Consider the following 17,041-nt stretch of genomic DNA (forward strand, 5'->3'; position numbering starts at 1 on the left):
CAGAATTTTTTGGAAATCCCCATCGTATGTGGCGACGACGATCCAAAACTGAAAGACATCGCAGCAATGGTACCCGTAGCGCCATCTCGCACCCACCGGAGAAACCCAGCTGTGCTAAGTGGAGAGCTCGTTTCTCCGATGGCTGCGAGATGGCGCCACGCGTACCATTGCTGCGAAGTCTTTCGATTTTGGTTCTCCGTCGCCACAGACGATGGGGATTTCCAAATAATTCTGCTCGAATCAGGCAAGTACCCCACCTAAATGTAGTATAAAACAAAACTGACCACTAAATGCAACCTCTGTGCGAAATTTGAGCCCGAACAAACGCGCGGTTAAGCCGAGAGAATTTTTCTTCGATTTTCTCTGATTTGCGCAACTGTCTGTAGAACTACACTGTTAGCAAAAAAAACACCCAAAAGGGAGTAAATGGCTTGTCCTCTAACGCACACCCAAAAGGACGTTTTTTTTACTACCCACGGAAAATGAGCCCAAAAATGCCGTCATGTTTATCCTCACTCAGGCTTATTCTTACAGCAGTGACAGCGGCGGAAACGGGCAGTAGCTCTGCGGGCCGCCGGCAACCCAACTTGGGAAACTGCGCTGCCCTAATGAAACTCCGCGTCACGCATTCTATTCGCCGTCTGCAAGCCCAGCGGCGGCGTAGGCGGTAGGAGTCGTCTGCTTGTCGTCTCCTTTTGCTGTACGAGCTCGTTTGGTTGGCCATGTTTGTAGATAAGGGATGTAACGTTGGGATGTGTAATCAGTAGTTCGTAACTGAGAAGGAATCGCTGGGTAGTTTTCACGGTCATACACCACGCTATACCGTATTGTGCGTTTTTATCGTGAAGACTTTCAAAAATTTTCCCGCCTCAACCGCTCGCTCGTTTGCGGTGAAACTGCACACAGAGCTTGCGCAATATGGTAACTTTTGTATCGTAGCAAGTTTTACAACGGTACTTACTTAGTTGAGCCGTGCATGATGCGAATTCGTAGTTGTCTGCGTAGAGATCGCCGAACCAAAACCCGCAGACGCCGTTTTTTCGCTGAAGGGCGGCAGTGGCGTCATCTGTTTTCTGCAGTGAAAAGCGTCACGACAAGGCGCCGAGGTAGCCGAGGTGAGCGTTGCATGAAGCGCGTGCCTACACTGTACGCGTGCCCTTTGAATATGCCGTTTTTTTCGGCTAACTGAGCGAAAAAAAAATATCAGAACAACTGATTTAACGAGCTTTACCTTTCAGATGATATTATTTGCAAAATCGCCGCGGCACCTTGTAGTGACGCTTTTCACTGCTGAAAACAGATGGCGCCACTGCCGCCCTACTTACGCTGGTGCGACATTAGATCAGTACTGTTTCGTCGGTATTTGCGTGTGTGTTTGCCGCTTCGCGTTTGATAGTGGTGTTTTTATGTGTGTGTATATCCAGCCAGGGCACCTTTGGTAGGTGCCCGCCCGTTACAATGGGAAGGCTACATCATCATCATCATCATCAGCGAAAAAACGGCGTCTGCGGGTTTTGGTTCGACTATCTCTACGCAGACAACTACGATTTCGCATCATGCACGGCTCAACTAAGTAAGTACCGTTGTAAAACTTGCTACGATACAAAAGTTACCGTATTGCGCAAGCTCTGTGTGCAGTTTCACCGCAAACGATCGAGCGGTTGAGGCGGGAAAATTTTTTGAAAGTCTTTACGATAAAAACGCACAATACGGTATTTGACTAAAATCCAGGGCAGAAAAGTTGAAAACACCCCTGATGGTAGTTTGGAATGGCAGTATTTGCTTTCATATTCACTTCATTAAGGCTTGGCTTTTCAATATGACTGAGGAAAAATGTAGCCTCATGAACTCAATCAAGAGCTCAGCGTTGACACTATGTTCTTTCAAATTTTCATGTTCATGCAACACATGATCTGCTGTAACAAACTGCGAGAAGCACACTGAAAAAAGCCTGTGAGAATTAGGCCTAAGCGGTGGCTGTAACGGGGTGGCGACACGAACAAAGGAAAGTCAGGTATGGTTAGAACACTGGAGGCTTCACAGGAGCAATTCAATTCAAGCCGATATCTTGTACCGCGGCAGGCGCCCGTGAAGGAGCAGAAGTGAGCAGAGATCCAGCGACGATGGTAATCAAGCGGTTTTCCTTCACCGCCATTATCCAACAACTGACCAGAAGCAGACGAGACGCTAGGTTGCGGGGCGGATTGCACAAAATGGTGTTTTTTACTCCATTTCGGCACTGGGGGAGTATTTGGCACAATTAACTCCCTTTCTGGAGTGGAGTAAATGCAGGTAAATCCTCATTTTTACTCCATTATTCCCTCATGGGAGTAAAATGGAGGACAGTCCACTTTTTTACTCCCTCTTCATGGAGTAAATGTTTTCACAAATGGAGTAAAAAGGGTGGCCGCCACCATTTATACTCCCTTTTGGGTATATTTTTGTTTACAGTGTAGGCCCAAGACGCCGTTTCTGTGCGACGTGGCGGGCCGCACCTCGCTTTGCGCTTTGCATCAAGCGGCCGTGGTACCAGTCACTGTTACTTCATTTCTCGAGTGCGTTTTAGTCTCAGTGCGGTGCGGTGCAACTAACATAATCTTTGGTGTTTTTTATTGTCCGCCTGACCTAGTAGGTGGAGTAAAGTTTCACAGGTTCTTCCGTCTTCCTTATTGCACCAGCGGTGCCCCGCCAGAGACGGTTTGTTCCAACTGGAAGACTGAAGCTCTTCGCACCAGCGGTGCCCCGTCAGAGACGGTCTCTCGATGAATAGAGCCGCAGGGATGAAAAAGGCAATGACTGGAGATTTATATACAAATATGTACAATAGATACAAGTTAAGACACTTGAGACAACTTAAACGGCAAAAGACAAACAACAAAAAGGTGGATCTGGCTAATCACTAGGGGAGGCCCCTAACTCGGCGTTGCCGAAGATGCGTTGCATCTGACCTTAGCGCAGAACCCCGATTCCGGCTCCGGGGTCCTGTTTTAAAGACCTAAAAGCCCGGCCCACATTTCGTGGCTTCCAATCATGTTGCGATGTTCACATGATTGGCTTATCGAGAGCCTGGCCAGCCCTCCAGCTTCCGTAGGGCAAAACGCCCTTTCCACAAATACAAACGCACGGTCGTGCCAGTACGTGCAGAGAACATTCCCTCCACCCTAAAATTAAAATAGAACAAACACAAATACACATCCGTGCCAGCACGTGTGCGAATCGGTACCGCGGGTGGGTGGACACCCGTACTTCCCGGCGCGTTCGCGAGCGGCCGCGTTCCAAGAAAGGAGACGCTTCGCTTTGAGCACCCCCAGCCGCGTTCCGATGACCCCCGCGAACGCTACCGAACCCTTACACGCCCTTCCCAAGATTCTACAAAGGGCTCAAATGCCACTTTTAGAATTCTAACAAAGGGGTCGGTACGGGTCACAAAACCACCCTGTGGGTGACATACCGCAGCTACACAAACACTGGCACGAACAAAACCAAAAACAACAAAATGCACACGGGCACCAACACAACATCACGCAAAATGCACACTTAAATACACACAGTGGCATGCCTGCCGTGCGCCGTAACACAGCGTCCAAGTTCGTGCGTTGCACCCAGTTCGTCTGCATGCACGCCGTCGTCCTGCTCGCGAATGAGCACACAGACAGACACTCGCGACTGGAGCGTTCACAGCACTCGCCCAATGCCCACGTGAGCCTCCTTAGTCGCACCGAGCGTCCCTGTGTACATTCGAGCCACCACGTGTTGTCAGTAACACAATTAACGCCTAAACGGTAACTCACTCATTAGGCTGGCGCCACAACGGGGCGCGAACTGAAAAGATGGTGCCCTCCAGGATCAAAAACGTCCCGGTTCTCGATGGGTCTAAACCCCTGACCACACAACGCACCTAAGGGCACGCTCTCTCCGGCGCGCCAGCAAGGGCCGCGCCCTGCGCGAGGGGCATATCCCCTTCTCAGTCTAACCGTACCAGTGAGGCCGGTTTTACTACACTTGATCTGGCGTACTGCAGCACGGAACGAACTGTTCCACGCGCCGACTTTCAAGGCGAAAGCCACGCACCTGCCTCCTGCCACTCCACCTCGCCCGGGGCCATCTGCACCTTTACTGCACGAGCAAACTTTGAAACCGCCGCTCCGTGCTTGATCAGCGCCCGCTGGCCCCGTGGCATAGTCTGACTCCGAGGCTCCTTGAGCTCCCTGACAGTCACTTGACCCGGGCTTGCCTTGCGGCAAGTCGCCACACATTTCCGGGTCCTCAACTGACCTGGTCGGGCACACACCGGATGCGTTCATCTGCGCGGCGTTCTGCCCGGTCGGCCCAACAGGCCCACCTCCGCTCTTTGCCTCGGATGAAGGGCTCTTGCCACCAGAAACGCTACGGGGCACTTCATGCTCCATACCCGACACAGTGTGCGGTTGCGGCAACGCCAGATTTTCACTGGCTGTTACTAGCTCCGCGTCAGAGGTCACAATCTTAGAGCCTACAGAAATTCCACCGCTGTCCTGTTTGTTATCGGACACCTTGGTCACGATTGACCCTAGATCACTAGAATTGGGCTGCTCCTGTTCTTTGCTAGACGCCCGTGGTGGCGGAAAAGCTGTGGTATTTCCGCGTCCTTCAGGAATCCTGTTGTCACTTCCTGAACCTTTTGCGGCGTTTCCTATCAAAGATGCGTTCCCGCATACCGGCTGATTGCTTTCAGCGTCCTGACTGCTGTTTCCCTGATCTGTGCATGACAAGCATAATTCTTTGTCTTCCAGCACAGGCGGCCTCACCACTCGGGAATCGGAGCAGTTCTCCCTGGCTGATTCACTGGCTTTCCTAGACGCCTTGAGCTCAGCGAGCTCCAGCGCTAGCTGCTGGCGCTTTGCTTCTAATTCCTCCAAGACGCACTTAACATCCTGAGGTTTCTCCTCGCACAGCGGCGCCTTTCCTCCATTCACTTTCGCAAGTTCAGCCTGAAAGTACGCTAACCGCGCCTTCGCCAGTTCAACCTGGTACTTCACATCAAGTGAGGGCCGGCATGGATAACCCTCCATACCGCCTTCCGTACCCCTCAGCTGTCCTATCGGCTCGAACACAGGGACGTGAACAATGCGACCAAGGAAACTCACGGTTTCGATGCGTCGATCCGCATTGCCAGCTCCTTGGCGTCGGGGTCCACCGCCACTTTCCCCGGACGCTGCGATGAGCTGTCGCACGCCGCTGGTCCGCCGCCGGTGATCGTCGAGTTCCCGACGCGCTGCTTCCTTGACCGGACGCAGTCCCGCGTCGCTGGACTACTGCCGTGGTCCTTGCGTCCTTGCCGCCGTGTCTCCGCAGGTCCGTTCACGCACGCTGACCTGTCGCCTTGTCGTCACCTTTCTCCCTGCCTTGTCTTCTTCCTGCGCCGTCTTCCGATGGCCGCAGGATCCTGTCGACTGCGCCAGTAAAGATCAGGTTCTTCCGTCTTCCTTATTGCACCAGCGGTGCCCCGCCAGAGACGGTTTGTTCCAACTGGAAGACTGAAGCTCTTCGCACCAGCGGTGCCCCGTCAGAGACGGTCTCTCGATGAATAGAGCCGCAGGGATGAAAAAGGCAATGACTGGAGATTTATATACAAATATGTACAATAGATACAAGTTAAGACACTTGAGACAACTTAAACGGCAAAAGACAAACAACAAAAAGGTGGATCTGGCTAATCACTAGGGGAGGCCCCTAACTCGGCGTTGCCGAAGATGCGTTGCATCTGACCTTAGCGCAGAACCCCGATTCCGGCTCCGGGGTCCTGTTTTAAAGACCTAAAAGCCCGGCCCACATTTCGTGGCTTCCAATCATGTTGCGATGTTCACATGATTGGCTTATCGAGAGCCTGGCCAGCCCTCCAGCTTCCGTAGGGCAAAACGCCCTTTCCACAAATACAAACGCACGGTCGTGCCAGTACGTGCAGAGAACATTCCCTCCACCCTAAAATTAAAATAGAACAAACACAAATACACATCCGTGCCAGCACGTGTGCGAATCGGTACCGCGGGTGGGTGGACACCCGTACTTCCCGGCGCGTTCGCGAGCGGCCGCGTTCCAAGAAAGGAGACGCTTCGCTTTGAGCACCCCCAGCCGCGTTCCGATGACCCCCGCGAACGCTACCGAACCCTTACAGGTGGCTTCTCGCCAGAATTTTCTCGACTTCTGACCGAGGTGTGTGCGCGTTTTCTTGAAAGTAAGTTGCTCATCTTCAGCGATTTTAATTTCCCAAGCAAATTGACTGGCTCTCATTAGTCGTCCCTCCCAGTGACACTGAAGCTCAAGCTATTCTACACTCCCGTCTTGATTTTTCGTTAACAAGCTCGTTCATCTTCCTACGCGATCCGCAACTAGTACTGCGAACATTTTGGACCTTGTTCTGACAACCAATCCAGACATCTGCTCCGACTTAAATCATATGGACGGGCTTTCTGATCATGCCATTATAACCGGCAATCTTTCTTGCTCTTTTAATGAAAAGAAGATAAGAACCAAACAAATCCGATGCTACAACAAAGGCGACTACGAAACTATTAATAACAAACTGCATCTTTTTTCTCTGGAATTCCTAGATGATTATTTATCACGTTCTGTCGAAGCTAACTGGACACTGCTTCAGCAGCGGCTGAAGCAGAGGCGACGGCGACAAGTGGCCGAGTCTGTCCTCGGGTCGCCGGACGGAGTGGTGCTGCGCAAGGTCCAGCGGTTGCGGTTGATTGAAAGGCGGCTGTCCTCGACAGAGGCCTCGTGTTTCGGACGTCCGGCGGGGGAGTTCGAGGACGTTCATTCACCTGCTGGAAGACTGCGGGAAACTTCTTTCCTACGAAGGCAACGAACAGAAGACTTGCCGCAGAGGTCATATTGACACACCAGTGTTTGATGAGTCATTCTGTACCCCTTCCCATCGACCGAGCTGCGAGAGAGCCCAGCGCCGTCCCCTGCCGTGGGTGGTACCACTAGTGTCCACATGTGTCCATCTGATTGGACATCGATCTCCGGACTTTATTCCCCAGTCAGAGATTGGGGAATCCGAAGCCTATTTAACTGGTTGTTGTTTTGTGACCGGAGCACTCCCTTCTCGACTGTAAATATGTAAAATAAACCTTCTGTACGGTTTCCTTCGTAACGGAGTTCGACATCGTCCTTCGGAGCCGGGACCTGCGGGGCTGAACCAGTCAGTCATCTCCAGGACCCCTCCATCACCAACACCATGCATGGCACGCCGGCTGGGCCGTCTATGCGTGCATTTCAGCGCAAGCGACAGGCTGCATTCAGTCAAAACAGTAGATGTAGCTAGACGGCAGAATGCGAAATCTCAAGCAAAGGAGAAGTTGGCTGCTGAAACACCATAGCAAAGGGAGGCCAGATTAGCACGTTATAGAGAAGCTAACCAAGCGCGGAAGTGTGCTAAGATCGAAACTACGAAGAACGGACGAGGCTTTCGCCAAGCACACTTTAGAATTTCCAAAGTGTCTTCGGTAATTTTTTTGGCAGGCGGCGATACCATTGCGTCATTTCCGGTACCGGTGAGCGAAAAACCATAAATTAACTGACACCGCATGCTTTATTGCACTACAGACTATTTTCATTTGACCAATTGAAGCTCGGGTTCCACGGCGTGCATTTCGTTCAGTCAGTTAACCGGGTCCGTTCGTCGACACTTGAGTCGCAAGTCATTAGCTTGTATCTCACAGTCTTCAGCCAAGTGGCCGCAAATGTATATCACAATCCTCGGGAGAACTCCTTATCGAAGGAGCCGCGTCGATGCATGAGCTAGGCTGGAAGGTCCAGGAACCTGCACACTGACGTTATCAGCGTTCCAGGACGGACAGCGGCGAATGGTCGGCGGCCGCAGTACTCGAAGTCTGCGACTTGGGCTTCTTCGAACACGTTGAAATGGAACCAACGCTGCGTGATCACCTGCACAGAGTTCGCAGGATTAGTGGCTCGGACAGTGAAGGCACGGCTATATCCACACGTTATACTGATACCTATATATAAGCAGCTTGGCCTTCCGTTAGACTACAGTGAACTTAGTTAGACTTACCAGCATAAAATGCAAATGTGGGTGCTCCAGAGCAATAGAAAAGGAAAATGCTTGCGCCGGTGGCACGCGAAACGTCGTTAACTAGGAGGCAGATAAATTTAAGAGGGAACGTCGCGATAGTGCATTGAAGCCTAGATATTAATAAAAAAATCCTACAGGGACAGTCGACTGACTTTTCTCGATTTTTTTTTCGGCAATCGAAAGCTCCTTGCCCATATAAACGAATACCCGGCTGTGGAGCTTGGACAAACAACAAAACAATTTAAACCTTTTTTTCTCCACATGATAGCCTCGCTTTACCATGGTAGTCGATGTTTGCGAGCACTAACGTGAAATAAGGTGTTAGCATGGGGGCCCACGGACTTGTGTGTCCCAAACTCCCCTATTGCGAATAAAGTTTTCACCACCACCACCACGGAGGAAGGAACGCTAAGGAGAGGCTCTGGCTGTTCGAACAGCGCGTGACAAATAGTGTTCCGGAAGTCACGTGCTTTCGAAATGGCCACTGGGAGTCTTTGGACGATGGCAAAGGCAATTGTAACGCTGGGCGCAGTGGCGTCGTCTGCTTCATTGTCTACTGCGCATGCGCGAACACGTTGTGATAGCGGCCAACTAGGCATGGGGGAGCCCTCCCGTCCGGTTTCAAATAATGTGACGTAACGGCCTCTCCTTATTTCCTTCCTCTATGGGCGCTGGCTTTGGGCTCGTAGGTAAATGACGAAAAGGAGCGAAAGAGTAAAAGGGTACACGAAGTATAGTCAGTAGTGACTCAACGCAAATCTATGAACACGATGCCCGTGGCGTCGCATTGGCGGTGCACAATTTCTATTAAAACTACATTTGAGAGCACTAAGGTGGTTTTCAAATCTCCAAAACAGTGGTGGTGATAACTATCGCAGGTGCCGCAACCACTTTTACCGGCAGCAGTGCAGCCGATGGCAGCGCTGCTGTAAGCATAGCGGCGTTGTCGGTTACACTTCGAAAACATTTCTAAAGATTATCGAGCAGGGTTAACCTATAAAAGTCGCAGCAATTTAATGAAAGAACGAAAAGTACATGCCCTAAGAATATATAAGAAAAATTAACTGTCTGTATATGACGGTGGGGCCGCTGCAGGCGTTTACTATGTTAGCAGCAGCAACAGTGTGGCGGTACCAACCACTCAGACCTGACTTTCTTTGCCAATATAAAATATAAATTTCTGTCTAAACCAGTAGTCCTGTCCTCGTATTGCCACCATTGGGCAAGATCTAGCAGAATATGCCAGTATTTCCGCTCTCGCCTCCGGAAGTAGACTGCCCCCTTGAGACGTGAATGGAATCCGAGGAGCACTCTGCAGAGTGCGGGAGGGGGATTAGGGCTAAGAGGAAAAATAAGGAAAGTAACGGCTGCAGGGGAGGTCGAGGCTGGCCGTGTCTTTCCTCTCAGTGCAATCGGTAATGGAAACATTTCCCAACTCACGTTGGTGACCACGTGTGAGTTGATGCTGGCGGCGCCGTCGTATCGGAGCGCCTTAGCGTCACGCAGCATGTTGGCGATCATCAGCACGACGAGCCCAATGTTATCGCTGCGGTCGTCGGTGCCGGTGCCCACCATGAAGCATAGCAGCAAGCGCTGCCCCCTGGCGTTGACGAGCGAGCGCAGGGGGCGCTCCATCGATTCGTTGATCTCGGCGATGGCCAGGAACGACTCCGACATGTTGTCGGGAGCCTGGAAACGTCAACGCAATTGAGCGAAAACTAGAGCCCCGCATGGTCCTCCCACATACCTTGAGAAGGTAAACACTATGGTTTAGTTAACGCTGACTGCGAAGCTACACTCTAAGCAAGAATGAGCATGTATAGGAGCAAAATGGTAGTCAGCCGTCCTCTAGAACCCTCCCGTTTAGGAGAAGGTTGTGCTGCCGAAACCCTGAGGTAGATTTTCATCACTAAAATGTGGAATACTTACGGTTGGCAACGGAAACAAATTTCCTCTTCAAAACATGCGAAGTTCTAGCAGTACGAAGATTTTAACCGAGGTTGCAATCTCGTCTATTTGCTAACCTCAAGACCTCCGATGCCGCATTTAAAAGCCATCTCTCATTGCTAACTGTACCAAGTTACTGTGATTTGCAGTGGGAATATAACTCCGCCGTACAAGAGTACGCGTTTCGTATATTTAGCGATCGAAATCTACTCCGGAACTTGGGCAGCATACCCAGCCCCTAACACTAGAGGATATCTCACTCCCCTTTGCTCCCACATAGGCTTATTCGTGTTTAGCGTGGAGGTTGGAAGGAACAATATTTAATTTCATTCAAATAAAGAAAAGGAAGCATGCGGTTTTCAAGAAATGCTAGCGCGAATATGCTGAAAAAGCAAAGCGTAACTGATAACAGACGAAATGACATTTTGCACCAACGTCCGAGTTTGGTTGTTCACGGTATAGAACGCCCTATTTTTCGAAGCCTGAACGAAGTTGCAGGTATAGAACAGTTCTACAAAACAGAGCGACTTTGCCTGGCGCTTTCCACTAGCCACGTTGCTGGGCACACGGAAGATGGTCCGGAAGACAGTCCAACAACTCATGGATGACTGTCCAGTCTACCTCAGGACATGCTCGTTTCACTGGCGTCACACAATATGTCGACGTTTTTCACGTTTGTATGTCAAAATGCCGTCCTTTTTTGTGTGTTTGGTATAAACGCAACTTTTATTTTTCATTCTTAGCGATGCAACGCATTATTCTTAACATTTGCCCATATGGCTAGAGTGTCGCCTCATTTGCCGCTCATAACAATTCTCCTACGTAACCGCATTTTACTTATGCGCCGGATATCTCTAAACTGAAGCGTTGTATAAATCAATCCACAGCCGACTGCCGGAACGGACTCAAGTGCGCTGACCGTCGGCTCGACGCCGAAGTCGCAGCAGATGACCACTCCAAGCAGCCTGCCCTCTTCGTCGCGGACCAGCCGCGAAGCGCCGTCACTGAGCAGCTGCGGCCACAGGTGTCGCAGGCTGCGCAGGTGCTGGTCCTCGGTGTTGTGAACGGTGAGGTCGAGCCGGTTCTTGGAGGTGAAGCAGCGCGCCAACAGGCCGGCCACCTCGTCGAACGGTGTGTCCGCGTCCACCAGAGAGACCCGCAGTCGGCGCGGCCCCGGCAGCACCATCGAGCAGGTGGCACGTTCCACCAGGAGGCGCAGTGGCGCCGCGCCGCACAACTCGGAGGCGCTTACCTGCAGTTCCACGAGGCCATTGTCTTTAAAGTCCAGCAGGTTAACTGGTCCGCAGACTAGGGGCCTCGTGCGCTCCATCTTACGCACGAAGAATAATTTGCACAACAAAAACAACGCTAAAAGTTGAACTCCGATTCGCCTCCTGCTGAAAATAATAGCGGCAGGATGCGCTTGTCCGCGCCGCCAAAAGTCCTCAAAGACGGGCAATCCCTTTTGAAGAGAAGGCCCCAAGCGCCACTACAGCTTGTCCACCTCCTCCAACAGCAGCAATAAATCTAGGAAGCCCGGCGTCTGGTGGTGGCCAAGTAATATCAGAGGCAGGAGATCCGACGTCTGGCGACGCCTACTGCCTCTGATATTACTTGGCCACCACTACCGAAGCCTCTGATACTACTTGGCCACCACTACCGAAGCCTCTGATACTACTTGGCCACCACTACCGAAGCATTTTGCGCCTACTGGGTCAGGGACGCTGTCTCACTCCCACTGTCCAACGCGTACGACTGCACCAGACAAAAGACACGATCCGGACCGTGCCCAAGATCTGCAAGTAATTGCAATGCTCAGGTCCCTGATGAATGTCATTCGAGCTATGCTTTCTAGCCTGCGTACGCCAGCAGCATACAGCGCACTACAAGTACTGGACGCCCTACATCCAGTTCTTGCGGCTCAACTCAACTGCAGCTCGAAGCTCATCAGCCAAGAACCTCCACATGAATGATTAGGATGGCCGGCAGTCCTTTTGCGACTGAAGACACGCTGCGTTGTGTTCTCGACCGCCTCGATCTTCGCCCTTTAACAGAGGACACGATCCTGGGACCATGGACACAGCAGTTGACTCCCCTAAAGGCCTACAAGGCACTGTTCTCAGTGACAAATTGTGACGGTGCTCCTCGTCCCTTCTATTTTCCTTTTGAATCTCCTCACCCCCTTCCCCAGTGCGGGGTAGCCAACTGGGACACACTCCTGGTAAACATCTTAAAATAGAAAAATAGAGAGTAAAATAAAATACTCCGCAAGGGGATCTTGCACGGACTGAATCTTTCTGTGACCAATAATTATCGCATACCACGAAGCGCTGATTTTTCTCATTGCCACTTGTGTAATTGTCATTAAAGTTTTCGTGCGGCCTGCAAGTGTACAACAACAGCAATGCACTTCACTAATTTGGAGCTTTTCCGTCGCGAGCATTTCCGTCAGGTGTTCCTCTTCTGACAATGCTTCCGTCACGCTGTGGTGAATCTGCTGTCCATAGTTAACGATGCTCCTATTCAGGTATCTGCAGCATCCACTACAGTGTGTGGTTTGGATGCCCTTATCAGTGTTATCACTCAATGTCAGTTCCCTTTAGGTGTGGCAATCACAGCGCCCTTCAATCCGCCTGTCTAAAGCTTTTACGTGCTCGTACGTGGCGGTTACGTGCTTGCGTCATGACGAACACAGTCATGAGTCAGCGTATTCCGGCGTCGTTCTGTCAACAAGAGGTGTAGAAGTCTTATGTTTGAAAATCCGACGCCATAGTGGCCGCCACGATTAACACCAGAAACATGGCGAAATATACTTCAGTAAATATGTTGTCTGGCTAGTTGGTTCCGATATCGCGGCTCTTGTGACATCACGCTGCAGCCATCTGCATTTGTAGAAACTGTTCCCGCTAAGAGCATGTCATTTCATTGTCGCCCACCGTCGTGCAATTGCGCGTGATGTGCACCGGAATGTAAAAAAAAAAGAAAGCGCGGTTACGGTTTTCAAGGTACTCGTTGAAGCTCTATAATGCGATTAACTAATAAACGTCCACGCTGACCTCGTATCCTATGTGTTCCAGGTGCGCGGCGACTTCAGCGGCAGTCGCAGCACCTTTTCCCGCTTTCTGGTTGCCGTAGCTCGCATGCATGTCCACATGGGCGACGGGCAGGTCAAGGGCGTGGGCCAGGGCAACCAAGAGCGGCGCGCCACGCTCCACGTTCACCTCCTTGCACTGGAGCAGCTTGTCGATTGCGGCGGCGTACTCCCTGAGCAGCGCTCGCCTATCCGGCCGCTGGCCCTTGGGAGGGGGGCCCATGGGAAAGAGCACCGGCATCCAGCACCAGGGCAGCTTGGAGGCCAGCGGGTGGAACAGCTCGCCGGACAGGTCGCCCGCCTCGTCGCTCCAGTAGAAGGCTACCAAGGTGGTCTGGGGCGATCTGAGGCGCTCCCAGCACACCTCTGCGTCGCTTACCGCGGGGATGCTGGTGAGGCACTTGGTGACCTGTGCTATGTCCACCTGCGTTTCGTGCATGGTGGGACACAGTGGAAGGTGATCTGACCACACAGCAAGAACGTGCAGCAACTCCACGCTTCAGGGCAGGAAGCAGTGTCACGAAAGGCGTAGAGGAGGAGGAAAAAACTTCACCAATTATCGCTATCCGAACTACTGCCATCCGTGAACACTGGATCTGAACACCAGAACCTAAGGGAAAACCGAGCTGCTAGCGCACCTAATTTTCATTTGGCCTAACAACGCAAATCGACCAACATTTTTTTCTCTGTGATTGGAGCATGACAGCGCATGACTGAGCGCGTGTTTTCTCAGCGCACTCACGAGCTGTTTTTTGAGGGCACCAAGGGCGGCCCTCGCACTGGGTCAATTCGTACGGCGTACAAAGGTCTTGCTGCGCCGAATAAACCGCACTGAACTTGCCTTGCGACCATCTATCCTCGGTGCCGAGCGACCCGTGAGAACAAGGTAGCCGTCGCTGTCCACAAAGCCGCTGTCTCCTGTTGCCAGCAGCTGGTCGTCCTTGGTACCTCCTAGACAGATGTTGCCAACTGTACCCTGCACGAGCAGTTTAAAGCATGAAGCAGCTTTAAACATTCCCAGTCTAGGCAATATCAGAGGAGCCTCAACTCCTCAAAATAGCGGCGAAGTTGACGCTGAAACAAAGGGCAAAACCGACATCGAATCAAACGCAAAAATTTACGTCTAAAATGTATTCATATACGAGAGAAGGAGAGAGAAAGAACTTTATTTTAATGCAATATTGATCGTAAAGGATGTATTGGACCAGGATCACCAAAGCCAACTGATCCGTCAATTGGTCCGAGGCTAGTCAATCCCGCCACGTTGGGCGAGAAGGGTACGGAAAATGAGAGGACTGAATGGCAACGGGGCAGGAGAAAAGGCAATATTCAAAATTAGCTCAGGGTTCGTGACAATTCGGGCAAGCGAGGGAGTGTCGGATACGGTGGAGATAAGAACGGGCAGGAGTAAGGAGTATATTTATGTGTATGCGTCGAAGAAGTTCCTGATGGTGAATGATTTGTCCGGAACAGGAAGCGTACGAAGAGTTTCTTTAATGTTGTCATAGCGAACATTTATTTCTTCAAGGAGAGGGCTGAGTCGGGCTGGTTGGTCGGGCTGGTTGGTGTGTTTGTCTCATCTTCTTCCGTCCCGTCCGTCAGCGCTGTTTTGCCGTACCATTTATTTCTTGTTTGTAGTGGAGAGTAATGTCCCATATGGATGGATAAGGCCAGGGAACCTTGTGGCGCCCGGTGTTGAAGTTCGCGGGCTAGGCGATGCACCACCTCATTACCTGGGATTCCAGCGTGACTCAGAATCAGCCTCAGTGTGAAAGTGTGCGGGCAGAGTTTGGTGAGAGCTTCTTGTAGATCATCCCGTAGTTGAGCAGGAATCCGACCCGTATGAATTGAGCGTATAGCTAGTATTAAACCGGTATATATGGTATATTTTGAGGCGTTAGGGTGTGCTAGGGAGAGGCCCTAAATACTGGTGATTATCGGGAGGGGCTCTAGTGTGGCTGTAGGAAGGAGATCAGTGTGCCGTCCAAGGTTGTGTGTCACTACATGGTTGCCAGTCGTAGCTGAGTAAGCAGCTGCTGAAACGTCAGTACATATGGAAACGACTTTTCGAATGCTCGTTTCGGAGTCGTTGTATGCCGTCGGAACCGAAAACTCTCGCGTTAACATGCTGGCCAACGAGAGTAGGGTAGGCGGTAGGCGGTACAGCTATATTGCGGACTTTTCTTTTTTTGAGTCCTGAAGAGGGCGGTGGTCTGTAACCAACGTGGGCGTGTAATGAGAAATGCTGAGGACACACCAACTTAACAACAAGCAACCCCTACTTCTTTCTTCGATGCGAGGAAAGAGAGAAAGCCGAATAAAATGGATAGAGAATAAAACGCAGTGTGTCGGCGGAATAGCTCAAGGAGCCCAGTGACAGTCAGCATGAAGATTTCATTTCGGCCGAAGAAGGCAAGAAACTTTCCCTGGTGATTTGCTTTCCAATAAAAATGACGGTGCATGGTAGAGGAACCAGACGGCTCATTCATTTCGTTCAGCCTTCTTGCAAGAATAAATACTGCTAGAACCTTTCAGACCGTTATGTTAGCGTTTTGATCCCAGCTACCCATATGAGGCCACAAAGCGTGACCACAAGTTAACCTGCGAAACTGCGTCTAATATTGCTGCCACATGGGTGGTCACTCAGCAGCAATATTTGAATGTTACTTCACAGGTTACTGTTATTTCACTTCTGCTATATTGTCAGTAATACAGTCAAACTTTGTGGCCACATATGGGGCCGCTGGAATATTAAGAGTCAAGGCTAAAATGATCATCTGCAAACAGACTACGTTTCTTGCTCGCACAGTCGTCGATAGGAAGACGAACCTGGGCGCATTCGGCGTACTGGCCCTCGTGGCAGACGGCCGCGCGGCAGTCTCCGACTGCCTTGCCAAGCACCACGAAGTCGCCGTGGTCCGTGGTGTGGTGGCGCAGCGTTGACTCGGAGCAGGCGTACGCGCAGCAATGGCCGCCGTGCTCGTACACGCACAGCAGGCGGGCGCCGGGCAGCAGCCGCAGGAAGAGGCGCGCCAGCCGCAAAGACACCAGGCCCCGGGAACACTTGACCAGCCGCAGAGCCGACAGCGGCTGTGACTGGGTGGATTCCAGGTCGACGCGAGCTAGCAGCGCCCACAGGGCGTCCGGCGTCAACTCGACTCGCGTCGCCGACGCTTCCCGCAGGAACCGGAACAGCGCCGACGGGGAGCGCTTGTCCTCTGCAGAGTCGCCACAGTCGGTGGGAACGTCACCCTGGGCCGAAACCGGCTAATCTGGATCAGCTGCAGCAGTCACATTCCTCGCTACGGACGGTTAACTGGTTGGCCTTTCGCAATCAGTTGCGATACAACCAATGGTTGTTGCAATGCAGCTCGCACAAGGAATTACCACTTGTGCCACGACTACGGCTCAGTCCAGGGCGGTTCGAAGAAGAACCAGCCTGGAGTTTATGAATCCTGGAGTGCACGGAACAACGTGGATGACGCTGCGTCTTTCTTGCGCTGAAATACGGCCATGAAGCCCCTGTTAATGCTTTAGCAAATAATTGCGAAATGTCGCGTACAATGTCACAACAGTGCAAGATTATGGTTTGTGCAGAATTAGTCCTTGTTGCAGACATTCGCTATATGAACACAAACAAGCACACGGACAAGTCAAACCACGGCGAGGATATATTTATTATGTTTTAAGCTGAAGAACAGAAAGACATGGTACAATGACAAATGTTTTAATGTCCAGTGGACCTCGCGCGAGCGCTCCGTCTCGCGTCACCGCACGCTTCGTCGTTCTCCGCTCCGTAGCATTATCCGGGACCATCGAGTGATCATCCCGATCAATGCCCTCAGTTCTAAAGCATGAGATGGCAGTGGGTATGACCATGAAAGCGATAGAAGAGAATGACAGGCTTGCCACCGCGA

General features: G+C 51.5%; 1 protein-coding gene across 1 annotated transcript in view; it reads right to left on the reverse strand.

The window, feature by feature from the left end:
• Positions 1 to 7,563: 7,563 nt before the first annotated feature.
• The window catches only part of LOC149371970 (uncharacterized), a 41,287-nt gene continuing 31,809 nt past the window's right edge, over positions 7,564 to 17,041 (reverse strand). Inside the window, exons 4-9 of the mRNA XM_089585543.1 lie at positions 15,954 to 16,342; positions 13,966 to 14,100; positions 13,090 to 13,548; positions 10,953 to 11,285; positions 9,527 to 9,775; positions 7,564 to 7,938 (exon numbers count right to left, since the gene is read on the reverse strand). Coding sequence (XP_089441669.1) covers positions 7,792 to 7,938; positions 9,527 to 9,775; positions 10,953 to 11,285; positions 13,090 to 13,548; positions 13,966 to 14,100; positions 15,954 to 16,342 — 1,712 coding nt within the window. The 3' untranslated portion in view covers positions 7,564 to 7,791. The remainder of the gene's footprint in view (positions 7,939 to 9,526; positions 9,776 to 10,952; positions 11,286 to 13,089; positions 13,549 to 13,965; positions 14,101 to 15,953; positions 16,343 to 17,041) is intronic.

This window comes from Amblyomma mixtum, chromosome 1, assembly GCF_055824585.1.
Source record: "Amblyomma mixtum isolate Tamu chromosome 1, ASM5582458v1, whole genome shotgun sequence".
NCBI lineage: Eukaryota > Metazoa > Arthropoda > Arachnida > Ixodida > Ixodidae > Amblyomma > Amblyomma mixtum.